Source organism: Mustela lutreola, chromosome 7, assembly GCF_030435805.1.
Source record: "Mustela lutreola isolate mMusLut2 chromosome 7, mMusLut2.pri, whole genome shotgun sequence".
NCBI lineage: Eukaryota > Metazoa > Chordata > Mammalia > Carnivora > Mustelidae > Mustela > Mustela lutreola.
This window is the reverse complement of record NC_081296.1, coordinates 126268866-126281984: the sequence shown is the minus strand read 5'-3', so window position 1 is coordinate 126281984 and position 13119 is coordinate 126268866. Positions and strand designations below refer to the sequence as shown.

General features: G+C 44.3%; 1 protein-coding gene across 3 annotated transcripts in view; it reads right to left on the bottom strand.

The window, feature by feature from the left end:
- PTPN21 (protein tyrosine phosphatase non-receptor type 21) overlaps positions 1–13119 on the bottom strand; it is a 77810-nt gene that overhangs the window by 19345 nt on the left and 45346 nt on the right. For all 3 annotated transcript variants that reach the window (XM_059182591.1, XM_059182592.1, XM_059182593.1), the window contains exons 9-11: positions 11596–11683; positions 10804–10883; positions 110–170 (exon numbers count right to left, since the gene is read on the bottom strand). In XM_059182591.1, coding sequence (XP_059038574.1) covers positions 110–170; positions 10804–10883; positions 11596–11683 — 229 coding nt within the window. The remainder of the gene's footprint in view (positions 1–109; positions 171–10803; positions 10884–11595; positions 11684–13119) is intronic.

Genomic DNA, 13119 nt, shown 5'->3' with positions numbered 1-13119 from the left:
GGCACACTTTTGTGGTCCAAACTAAAAATTAGTACTATCAAAAGTATCTCTTATTAAGGAAGATAACACTAAAAGAAAAAAAGCAATTACATTTTTCCTTCTTTCTTACCAGGGACACCCTTGAAGACGACCTCCTCCTAATTGGGTTCACTGTGACAGTCTGAGTTTGCCTATAAAAATAAGACATGTCGTTGAGACATACATACATGTAGTTTTCCTAATTCTGCCAAAATAAATTAATAAGAAGGTAAAATAATAAATCTGTTAAACCAAGTAGATGACAAACTAATCCAGTCATGAATTAGAGAAAAGGAGACTCTGTCCTCACTTGGGGCCTCCACCCTTAGTGGCTGCCCAGACCCCTGCAACCTCTGCCTGGACGAGCAGAGGATGGGCAGGTTTACCTTTTCCTGGTCTATCCAGGTAAAACCTCGGAATGAGCATATGCAGAAAGGAAAAGGGGCAAACATCCCAGGGAAGTAAGACTCAGTGCAAATGTGTCTCTCCTGGGGGCTTGGTCAGCACTGACCACCTCTATTAACAGTCCTGAGGGGTGACCATCCACTGCCAGAAGCCTGAAGCAATGGGAAATGCCTTTAGTTAAAATCCTCATGGGCGCCTGGGTGGCTCAGTGGGTTAAGCTGCTGCCTTCGGCTCAGGTCATGATCTCAGGGTCCTGGAATCGAGTCCCGCATCGGGCTCTCTGCTCAGCAGGGAGCCTGCTTCCTCCTCTCTCTCTCTCTCTCTCTCTCTGCCTGCCTCTCTGCCTACTTGTGATCTCTCTCTGTCAGATAAATAAATAAAAAATCTTTAAAAAAAAAAAATCCTCATTACTACACACTACAAACATAATCAAGAAATAAATTTATAGGGGCGCCTGGATGGCTCAATGGGTTAAGCCTCTGCCTTCGGCCCAGGTCATGATCTCAAGGTCCTGGGATCAAGCCCCTACATCGGGCTCTCTGCTCAGTGGGGAGCCTGCTTCCTTGCACCCCCCCCACCTGCCTCTCTGCCTACTTGTGATCTCTCTCTGTCAAATAAATAAATTAAATCTTAAAAAAAAAATTTATAACTTCGGTAACTTAAGAAACTAGATTTCCTGTAAGGAACTAAGTTAGAGAAAGCAAAAAAGTAGATTTGGTTCAGTGGGCCAATGGTAAACCAATTTACTTTTCTTTGCAAGAACTTCTCTCTGATTGGTTTTAAATGTATTTTTTAGAAAGCAATGAGGGGCCTGTAGGTGGCTCAGTTGGTCATGAGTTCAGGTCCTGCCCTGGGCTCCATGCTTCCCATGGAGCTGACTTAAAAAACAACAGTAACAACAATAAACAACAATAAAGAAAGCAAGGAGGCTATTAAGAAGTGTGGACTGACATTTATCAGATAATTTGAGATTTTAAACGACTCCCATCAAGTTTCATCTTTGAATAAATAATTACATAAAAAAGGAACAAGAGACAAAATAGCTCATGTGTAATTTTAACCATTTTTGAATTTTATTTATTTATTTGACAGGCAGAGATCACAAGCAGGCAGAGAGACAGGCAGAGAGAGAGAGGGGGAAACAGCTTCCCCGTTGAGCAGAGAGCCTGACGAGGGCCCGATCCCATGACCCTGGGATCACGACCTGAGCTGAAGGCAGAGGCTTTAGCCCACTGAGCCACCCAGGCGCCCCTATTTTAACCATTTTTAAACAGAGACAGGATTTTGTTGTTCTTGTGTGCAGTTTATTTCATATAAAATCTTGAACTTAAACACATAGGATTCTTGGCTTTGTTGATGACTTTGTATTTTCCCCAAGTGCTTTTTTTGGGTGACTTTTGGTTATAGTCTTCTAAGGACTGATTACTAAAAAACCCATACTCATAAAGTGAACACTCAACCTGTTTAATCAGCAAATGAACTATAATATTAATCAAGCCTTACACCTCCTAAATTAACATGATTCTTAGCATTCTAACCACTAGTACCTTATTATGATTATTTTTTAAGATTTTATTTATTTGTCAGAGAGAGAGGGAACACAAGCCAGTGAGGTAGGGGGTGGGCAGAGGGAGAAGCAGGCTTCCTGCACAGGAAGCCAATGTGGGGCTTGATCCCAGCACCCTGGGATCATGACCTGAGGTGAAGGCTGACGCTTAACCGACTGAGCCACCCAGGAGTTTCCCACTAGTACCTTATATTCAAAACCTGAAAATTAGCTTATTTTGAGAAGACTTAAGACAAAATAAAACTAGTGCTTATCATCTCTGATTAAAAATGATCACCTGGGTGGCTCAGTGGGTTAAAGCCTCTGCCTTTGGCTCGGGTCATGATCCCGGGGTCTTGGGATTGAGCCCCTCATTGGGCTCTCTGCTCCGCGGGGTGCCTGCTTCCCTTCCTCTTTCTCTGCCTACTTGTGATCTCTGTCAAATAAATAAGTAAAATCTTTAAAAAATAAAAAATTTTAAATGATCACAAAATACTGGGCTGGAATGAAACTCAGTTGGTACTGACTCAGTAACAAAGTGTTAGAATAAGGGAACAGAAGAGCCATCTGAAAAATGGTCTATCCCAAAATAAAAACTGATTATGTGATAAAAGTGATCTTCCAGCTTAGCAGAGAGAAAGACAGGTTATTGGTACAATGGACCATCTATAAGAAGTTCAAGTTTCATATAATGCTACATAAGAAAACACATAGCAGATGGATTTAAAAACTAAAAATTTAAATATGAAGTCATAAGTAAACTTACAGAAAATATAAGTGAATTCTATTATATATCATAGGCTGAAGATATATCTAAACCCAAAAGCAGTAATAGAAATTACAAAGGAAAAAACAAAACTGAGTATTTATCAGGAACTTAACATCAGTTGACTACAATTTGTTTTATTAGGTGACCTTTTCTAATTCAAAGCTTTTTGTAATAATTTCCTTTCATCATCATCATAATGTGTTGAGGTTGTTGCTCAAGAGTAAGTGTCTCTTTTCCAAAGAACATTCCATCTGCCCTGAATTTATGTCACTCAACAATAACAAAATGGATGTTAATTCTATTAGGCTGCAAAAACACCAGTATCCATCGGTAAAGCTCTGTGGGTCCTAACTGAGGCCTCCTTAGTGGTGGGAGGTGGGACGGTGCACGCAGGCACTGCGTTTTGTTTTGTTAACTGCTCCTTAACTATACATTAAAAATAGTTCTTAAAGTCAATGCCCAGAATCTGAAGACATCATTTTGCAGCCTTGAGGTTTCCTTTGCTGCTGCTTATTCTCCAGGTCAGGGCTAGGTTTAGGCAAAACTGAGTTCTTTGAAGTTTATATTTAGTCCAAACGGACTGAACTTCTAAATTACTATAAACTCAACCTGGGTGCCTGGGTGGGTCAGTCCGTTGGGCGGCCAACTCTTGATTTCAGCTCAGTTCATGAGCTCAGCGTCGTGAGATCAAGCCCCGCGTCAGGCTCCGTGCTGGGCAGAGGGCCTGCTTAAGAGTCTCTCTCTCCTTCCCCTCTCTGAGCCTCCCCACCTCCTACTCACACATGCTCTCTCTCTAAAAATAAAAAATAAAAAAGTACTATACATTCAAAATTCAGAAATGAGAAGGAAGGGCTGTCAACAAAATAATACCCCAACAACATGTCCAGACCTGCCCAACCTGGAGCAAAAATAAAACTTAAATGTGTTGAGCTCAGAATGCAAAGATGCAGAGCTTGGAAGCAAAGGCAGTATCTCCCACACACGTCATCTATTTTGGTGCCCGAGCCGGAAGTGCAGGGGCGACACTGTCCACGGCAGAGGCCACGTCTTACTAAACACAAACAAACACCTTTTTCTCCTGCCAGACTGCTCAGCTCAGCAGCCTCGCCATCGGTTCTAATACCCGCCTCCTCCTTCTTCCTGCCGCTTGTTCTTGTAACTGCAGCTTAGGGGAGACCAGCTCTTCTAATCTGAGCCTCTAAGACCACACGGTCTAACTGCTGGTGGGTGTTTTCCAGACTTTCTGGGCAGTTACTGTGTTGACGGGTGCTGCTAAAAATGAGACAGCTGAAGAACTCGTAGGCACAAAATCACTGGAATGTGCGCCCTGGAGAAGACAAGGGCTAAAGGTGGCTAGCCCCAGCAGAGTTAAGTATGACTTCTACTGAAACAGGGCTAAGGACGGAACATGATGATCTCACAGAATCTGAACACACCAGAAGGGATGCCAGTTACTATCCTGGTTTTCCAGATGAGGAAACCAATACTTAGGCTAAGGAAAGGACTCTTGGTCACGTGACCAGGGAGTACAGGAATGAGCACTTGAACCAGGCCTATGTGTCAGATTAACCAAGCACAGGCTCCCAGCAGTCTGTTATTTGTCTGACCCCCCTCTGCCTACTTGTGATCTCAGTCTGTCATATAAATAAATAAAATCTTGAAGGAAAAAAGAAAGAGGATATAATGGTATCACTGGTGCCCGGCACACAAGGAAGGCCTCGAATGTCTGTTGAGCAAACAAGTGATACAGTGAGTGACGACGGAAGCAGATGCTAATTACTGAGCATTTACAGTGAAGCTTCACTTCATTTCTTTTTCTTTTTTTTTTTTTTAAAGATTTTATTTATTTGACAGAGAGAGAGATCACAAGTAGGCAGAGAGGAAGGCAGAGGGGGAGGGGGGAACAGACTCCCCACCAAGCAGAGAGCCCGATGCAGGGCTCGATCCCAGGACCCTGAGATCATGACCTAAGCCAAAGGCAGAGGCTTAATGCCCTGAGCCACCCATGCGCCCCTATAGTGAAGCTATTTTTAAGAGTTGTTTCAACTTTGTTTTGTGAGCTTCTTTTCTCATAGATTTATAGCTAGTGAAGAGATTCTGATCAACAAAAAATGTATTGGATGGTGGAAATACCTAGAAAACATTAGTCTCAGTGACCTTCTCTGATAGGATAGGGGCTACTCTATCTCCTCCCAGGCCTTCTCCTGTCTGTTTATTTTCTTTTTAAAAATTTATTTATTTATTAGAGAGACAGTACAAGCGAAAGAGTGTGGGGGGGTAGGAGCAGAGAGAGACAAGCAGACTTGCCACTGAGCAGGGACACCTCCCCACCCTACCCCCAAGACGGGCTCCATCCCAGAACCCTGAGATCATGACCTGAGCCAAAATCAAGAGCCAGACGCTCAACTGAGCCGTCCAGGCACCCCTCCTCTAGTCTCTTTAAACGCTGCAGTGGGCCTACAAGAAGGGGCAGCCCCATCCCCCCCCCATGAAGGGCCTCCTCCAGTGTGGGCACACACCAACCCCTCACCTGCTAGTGACTGAAATTCAGCTTTCCCTCTAGATAAAGTCTCCTGAAACCTTGAACACATGGCTCTGCAGATTGGGGGGGTACATTCCTCTCCAAGATTCTCTTTCTCTCCTAGTCTTTTTCTCATATATGTTAGAGAAGCTGATTACAGCAGGACCAATTCTAAGGTTTGGAAGACATTATCTGATCAAACAAACTGACCTTATCTCCTGTGATTCCTAAGCCAACTCTAAAGGAATATTAATATTTTTCTTCTCACATTTGTAAGGCTTGGGTGACATAAAATGATTCTGTTATTTAAAGCACCTTCTCGGGGCGCCTTGGTGGCTCATTGGGTTAAAGCCTCTGCCTTCAGCTCAGGTCATGATCCCAGGGTCCTGGGATCGAGCCCCGAATCAGGCTCTCTGCTCAGCAGGGAGCCTGCTTCCTCCTCTCTGCCTGCCTCTCTGCCTACTTGTGATCTCTGTCAAATAAATAAAATCTTTAAAAAAAATTTAAAAATAAAGTACCTTCTTTAAAAAAGTGGAGGGAGGGGGCAAGATTTATGATGGATCATGTCATTTTATAAATTCTAAAATATGGTCATCTGGGTGAAGGTTGGATGAGTCACACCAAGGCCATCCCAAACACCACTGAATTATATATCAGGACTGAGGGGTGTGGAAACGGACACTCTAGAAGCAAAGTCTTTCTATACAAGTAGAACCATCTCCTAAGCCACCAGGCACCCCAGGCTGACCCAGCTATCCAGAATCTACTGTCCAATTTCAGGCTTGCTACAGTTTCATTAAATGCCCATCACACTCTAAAATGACCCATCTGGACCACGAGAACAAATCTACCAATATTCCAGGATCGTTACACTAAATGTGACTGAACAGTCTAGGTTGAGAGCCTTAAAAAAAGATCATAAAATTTGAACACACAGGCCAAGTGCAGCTCAATCCCAGGACCCAGATCACAACCTAAGCTCAATCAGCTGCTTAACTGACTGAGCCACCCAGGACCCCTTGTGTTTTCTTTATATAGACCATAATAATGAAGCCGAAGATCATAATAATGTGATTATATTCTTATTTAGCAAGAAACAGCAATATTACAAAGCTTAGACTTCTATAAGTGAATTGATTTCTTTTCCATCTGAACTTTATAATCATTGGCAAGTGGTGATCTGCAAAAAACAAACAAACAAAAAAAACTCCTTTAAAAAAGGCATTGAGGGGACGCCTGGGTGGCTCAGTTGGTTAAGCAGCTGCCTTCAGCTCAGGTCATGATCCCAGCATCCTGGGATCGAGTCCCACATCGGGCTCCTTGTTTGGCAGGGAGCCTGCTTCTCCCTCTGCCTCTGCCTGCCACTCTGTCTGCCTGTGCTCACTCTCGCTCCTCTCTCTCTTACAAATAAATAAATAAAATCTTTAAAAAAAAAAAAAAAGGCATTGAGGAGCGCCTGGATGGCTCAATGGGTTAAGCCTCTGCCTTCAGCTCAGGTCATGATCTCAAGGTCCTGGGATTGAGCCCCACATCGGGCTCTTTGCTCAGCAGAGGGCCTACTCCCCGCCCCCCCGCCTGCCTCTCTGCCTACTTGTGATCTCTGTCTGTCAAATAAATAAATAAAATCTTAAAATAAATAAATAAAGGCACTGGGGCACCTGGGTGGCTCAGTTGGTTAAGCTTTGGCCTTCAGCTCAGGTCACGATCCCAGCGTCCTGGGATCGTGCCCCTCGTCAGGCTCCCTGCTCAGCAGAGTCTGCGTATCCCTCTCTCTCTCCCTCTGCTTCTCCCCCTGCTTATGCTGCCTCTAGCTCTCTCAAATAAATAAAATCTTAAAAAAAAGAAAAGGCATTAACCACTAATCAACATGGATGCCTACTGGCAAGAGATGATATTTTGGGTCTATTCAAAATGATTGCTTTGATACCCCATTCTTTTCCAGAAGAGGTAACTGAGGTTCTAAGGGTCCAACACTACGAAGACCCTCACACTTAGGAAAGGCCGTGCCCCTCCAGAGTGCTATGGACTGCCTGAACCTCAGAACACCGCTTCTGCCTAAGAATAGTGTCACACATGCTCAGATAACCAGGCCAGCCCAGGAGAGCCCCAAATGTGACTGGCCTGGACTCCTAGCACCACGGAATCTGGCCCCCAGAGGAAGCGCGTTCACACACAAAGGCACTCTGACCTGAGAGCGCCGCCCTCAGAGAGGCCTTCCCATACCCACAAAGAAAGCAGGGCTCCTCCTCCCTGTCGGGTAGTGCGCTCCCAAATCCCATCCGCAGACCAGCAGCCGACCCAGAGGAAAGCACGGTTGGGGGAGGAAGTTTTCAAAGGGAAAAGGAGGACTGGGGCTAGAGGCTGATTGCTGGCTTGTCCTCCCACAGGGTCATCCCGGATCATTTCTTTTCCTTCCTGAGTCCCAAAGATAGGCCTGCCCTTTGCACGGTTATTCTTTCTTTTTTTTTTTTTTTTAAGATTTTATTTATTTATTTGACAGAGAGAAATCACAAGTAGATGGAGAGGCAGGCAGAGAGAGAGAGAGAGAGGGAAGCAGGCTCCCTGCCGAGCAGAGAGCCCGATGCGGGACTCGATCCCAGGACCCTGAGATCATGACCTGAGCCGAAGGCAGCGGCTTAACCCACTGAGCCACCCAGACGCCCCTGCACTGTTATTCTTAACCAAGTTTTCTTCACACCTTTGGTACTTATAAAATAGAAAGTATCCCCACAGCCTTTCCTCTTCCTTCTTGGCCTGAAGGGACAAATGTCCTGTTCAGATTTTTTTTTCCTCAATTTACAATCAGTGGTAAAAGGAAATCAACAAGGAGCAAACGGCTCTCTCTCCTCCCCTCTGATACCCAGCACCGTCTCAGGCTTCCATCACTCACTAAGCCTTAGGTGCCAGGTGCCCTGGTGGCCACTGGGACATTGGCAGATGAGACACAAATACCTGGTCCACAGAGGACAGCAGGCATGTGCCACGCCCGCAGCCCCATGTGGTGCAGGGAGCGCCGGCTGCACAGCGGCCATGACATTGCAGGCCTCTACATCCCCATACCTTGGTCTACAAAAGGGCAGTAGTAACTGTACAAATCAGGCAACTGTAAAGAGGAAAGGAGATAAAACCTCTCCGCATAATGCTTGGCCCAGAGAAAGTATCCAGGGAATCAGATCATTGTTATGAAAGTGGTAGGAAACCACCAGTACTTTGAAAATGGGACAAAGAATGAAGCAAACTAAATGCTGGTGGCCTCCAGGACGGCCCCACTTGCACCGATCCGGACAAACCACAGAGTCTGCCAGAGAAGGGGGGAGAGCGCATTCCAGCAAGACATGGGGCTGCAGGAGCCATCGGCGTTGTAAGGACTGTGGGCTCCAGGGCCGGGGCCAGGGGTCAACTGGGCAGATGAGCCCAGGGGAGGATCACAGGACTCTTGCACTTCACACCATAGCTAAGGAAGGGTGCGGAAGGGGACAGGCTCAGATGTGGTTCTGAGCTAGAACTTTGGTGAAGTGCTACATCTTTTGCTCATCCATTCAGAAAACTGGCTAGAGCCAGGGTTGATGGGGTAGGGGAGCCAGACGGGAGGCAGCCACAATGTGCCAGGGGGAGAGCGCAGCTTAAAGGAAGGTTGTGGATATGGAGTGAAACTTTCCACATCTCAGGGTAGATGCCATCTACTGGGAAGCCTTTCCTAGCTTGGCAGTTCTGGGTTAGGAGCCCTTCTTCTAAGGGCTCCTCCAGCACCACGGACATCCCCAATCAGATCTCTTAACATGCATTTCTTCAACAAATTCACCAAGGCCTACTGCAGGCCAGCCCCTTGCTCAGCACCGGGAACACAGGGACTAACCAGAGTGCCTGCCCCCGCATTGCTGTGGGGCTTACCTGCTGAGAAGAGAGTCAGGCAATAAACAAGTAAGCAAGCAAATATACAAGTACTAGGAAGAATAAATCAGGGCAAGGGGAAGGACAGAGACAGGCAGCGGGCAGGGAGGGAGTACCTGGGGCAGCCAGGCTCCCTCTGATCACACGACGACGGACACAGTGGGAGAATGAGGCATCGGAAGGAAGAGCATTTCAGGCTGAGGAAGGGGCAAGCACAGTGTCCCTGAGGGCAAAACATGTTCACAGACCGGAAAGGATCCTAATGTGGCTGGCAGAGGGTGAGCAGGAGGAGGGTATAAAGGAAACAAGGTGGGAACCAGGCAGGGACCAGATCTCAGATGGTCTTGCCAGTGTAGGGTTTTAAGGGTGAGAGATCTGACCCATATTCAACTAAGACCAGTCTGGCTGAATCTGGAAACAAGCTGTAGGCAGGGCAGGCGCAGACATGGGAAGAGCGTCAGAAGGCTCCAGCAATCCTACAGAGGAGAAACACTGGCGGCTTCGCATCACATTGTTAGCAGAGGAGGTGGTAAAAGTGGTCAGATTTCAGATACATTTCGAAGGCAGAGTTTGCTGATAAACTGGATGTGGGATGAAGGAAACAGGAGTTCACGATGGAATTAAGTAGGTTTGGGGCCTACTTAGTGGAGTGAATATGGAGTGCTGCCATTTATGGAATAGGAAAGAGTAGGGAAGAAGCAGATTTGGGGCCAGGAAGAGGAAGAGGGCATCAAGTTTGGGTTGAGACATTATCACGTCTGAGATGCCTCTTAGGTCCCCAAGTGGAGAGGTCAACAGGCAGTCAGCTGTGCTCAGGGAGAAGACTGAGCTAGAAATAAAACCAGATGCACTACTTGTAAGCCTGTACAAGGGGCAGGAGGAAGGCGTGGAAGTGGTCTGAGGATTAAACCAGCAAAGCTGAGAAGGAACAGCCTAGAAAGAGGAAAAGCAAGAGAGGTGGGGTCCTGGCAGCCGACGAGGGGCAGGGTGCAGGAAGGAAGGGGTGGCCGGGGGTTAAGTGCTGAAAGGACCACAGGATGAAGGCCACTGACACTATGACAAGCAATGTCAGTGTGTGGCAGCTAGGGGAAGCAAGGTGGGAGAAAGTAAGCATACACGAATGACCCCTATGCAGAAATGTGCCCTACGGGAGAGCAGAGCTATGCAGCCGTGGCTCAATGGCACCTGGAATGAAGGACAGTGTTTTTAATGGGCAACTTAGTACAGCAGGACTGCATGCTGATCGGAACGATCCAGCACAAAGGGGAAAACCCATGGGGACCAAGAACAAGGTACATTAGGAAGAGAAGGTATAAATTCCTCAAACAGCTTGACAAGCTGAATAATCTTTAATTTCTCAAAATGCCGATTAAAAAAAAGAACATTCTCTTTTTAACTATCAAGGATTAGTGATGTTAGTAAACAGGTGAAGATCTTAGAGGCATGTATCTGTTGTTATTAGAAGCAATTCTGAAGGTAAAACGAAAATGTTTTTGAGAGTTATTTTAACAGGAAAAAGCCGAGTTTGTGTTAGTAATGTCATAAAACTATTCTTTTCTACAAAATTTGCTTTTCGAGAGGATACCATAAGCTCGAGTTAAAAATGCCTAACCTCCTTATTTCCTACCATTTCCACGGATAGACTCTACTCACAGGCTGCACTGATTCAGTCTGTAGAATTTGTGTCGTGCAACACAGAGTCTCCACACGTACTTGGCGGTTTCCATGTCTTCCTAGCAAAGGAAATATTGCACAAAGTAAATGAGAACACATTTATGACTTGATGCAGAGTTTGAGGACAAGACATAATTGCGGGATATAGTATATCGAAGTCACTTTAAACACATTGTGGTTCTTTCATTTTCCAATGCTGTGCCTAACATACAAATGCCATACTTGGAATTTAAATTAAGAAGACCGAAAACAAAAACAAAAACAAAGAACACCATTCTAAGGTTTGACTCTTCCATGAAACTGTTTGAAAGTAACATCGAAATTTTAAAATTATGAAAATAATCAACTTTTATTTTGACAAAGATAGGCAAAGACAATTTGAAACAAGATATTTGAGTCAGTGACTTAATACTGCCTTTGTCAAGAGCAAAACTGAGTAACTGTGAAATAGTATTTCTACAGAGCCCTTCGCTTAGCAATGGAAATTAAGGTATCAGTGCTTACTTTCTCGCCTATTTAGTCCCTTAGGTTTAATTTAAAAATCATCATACTAGATAGTATTTATCCAAGGACTCATTCATTCAATAGTATTGACTAAGCAACTACTTTTTCCAAGGGCTATTAAGCAAAATGCTATAAAATTTTACATTTTATGTAAGTATTATGTATTACAATTTTAATGTCACCTCCCTCCCCCAACACACACAAAGAAATGCTAACCTGTTAACTTTTGGGAAAAACATTCCACATAGATTCTTAATGTTTACTCACAGTTTGAAACTGGATGGTCTCCTCTTTATTGGCCAGCTCTAATGCAAAGAAGGACTTATTGTGGGACATGTTAGCAATATCATGCCACCTAAAGAACAACAAATTGAAAACAGCAATGTGAGTTCTACCTGGAAGATAGCATATATGATTTTCCTTCTCAAGCTTGAGGTTGTCAAGCTAACATTTGTTAATGATTTTAGAAAGAAAACAGTTGTTTTAATCAGCTAACATGCATCTTCTCACTGAAGTGACAATAGCAAAAAGTAAATACACGTAGACTAAGTAAAGGCAAAGAGTACTTAAATATGTAAGATCTCTTTATCCTCATTTACCAGATTAGTTGGATTAAAGATCCCTATCTTAGCTGGTTGTCAATGCCTCCTTCATTCATTCAACAAACATCTTCAAGGGCACCCATTATAGGCAATGCCAGAAACTGTGTTAGGTCCCCAGGATACTAAGATCAGTGAGGTGCAGTACAGGGCTTCCCTCAAATGGACACAGTTGGAGGGTGGGTGAGAGAGAAGAGAGAGGCAAGCAAGCATCATTAAGTTCTGCAGGTATACAAGGCAAAAGTGAGGCACAAAGGTGGAGGACTGGGGCTCTAAAAGCCTGAAGGTGAAAAGTTCAAATGCCAAGAACCCAAAGCATGAAGTGCTCTGGATGAGTTTACTGGGATTCAAACTCCTGTCTTATATTTTTTAACTGTATTTGACATTTAGATTTTACATGTTAATATTTTATTACATAACTATATGATTTTATGAAAGGGAAAATGTGTCTGAAACAAAAAATTTACTCTTCTTTATCCTTCTCCATTACATTGGATTTATTTCTTCTAAATTTATTTAAATAAATAAAATTAATTTGCAGTGATCCAATGTTCGTTGTGGTTTTTTTTAAGATTTTATTTTTAAGTAATATCTATATCCAACATGGGACTCGAGCTTACAGCCCAAGATCACGAGTCACATGTTCTACCGACTGAACCAGCCAGGTGCCCCTCAATGTTTAATTGTTAAACCTAAAGGTTTTTGGCATCACACAAAAGAAGGCAATTTTAAAAACTCCTATCCAGTGAGATAGAAGTTGGCTGATTGGCTTCAGTTTTCAAGTGGCCCTTTGGGCACCATTAGTCCTGCCCAATCTGGTGTAGTCCAGATCCTTCTCTGGCCCCTGTCCCCAAGTCACAAGTTGGGAAGACTTAAATGAGGAGTACTGCCCAACCCAGGGCAAGATGGTCTAGGACTGGGTGTCTGCTCCTCAAGCCAGGTACACTCTCCATGGTCATAATTGCTATGGAGAATTCTGAGCCCCAAAGCCAGCAGTAAAGCAAAAGAAATAAAAAATGTCAGCTTAGGAAAAAAAAAAATCTTCAAAGGAAAAAACCAGTTCTCAAGAAGAAACAGTCAGGATGGTTTTTAGAGAGCTTGAGTTGTGGGGAATTAAGTTCCTTTTCATAACCATTTAACACAGTGGTTAAGAGCCACCCGAAGTGGAAAACTGGAGTTCTTGGTCATGCCA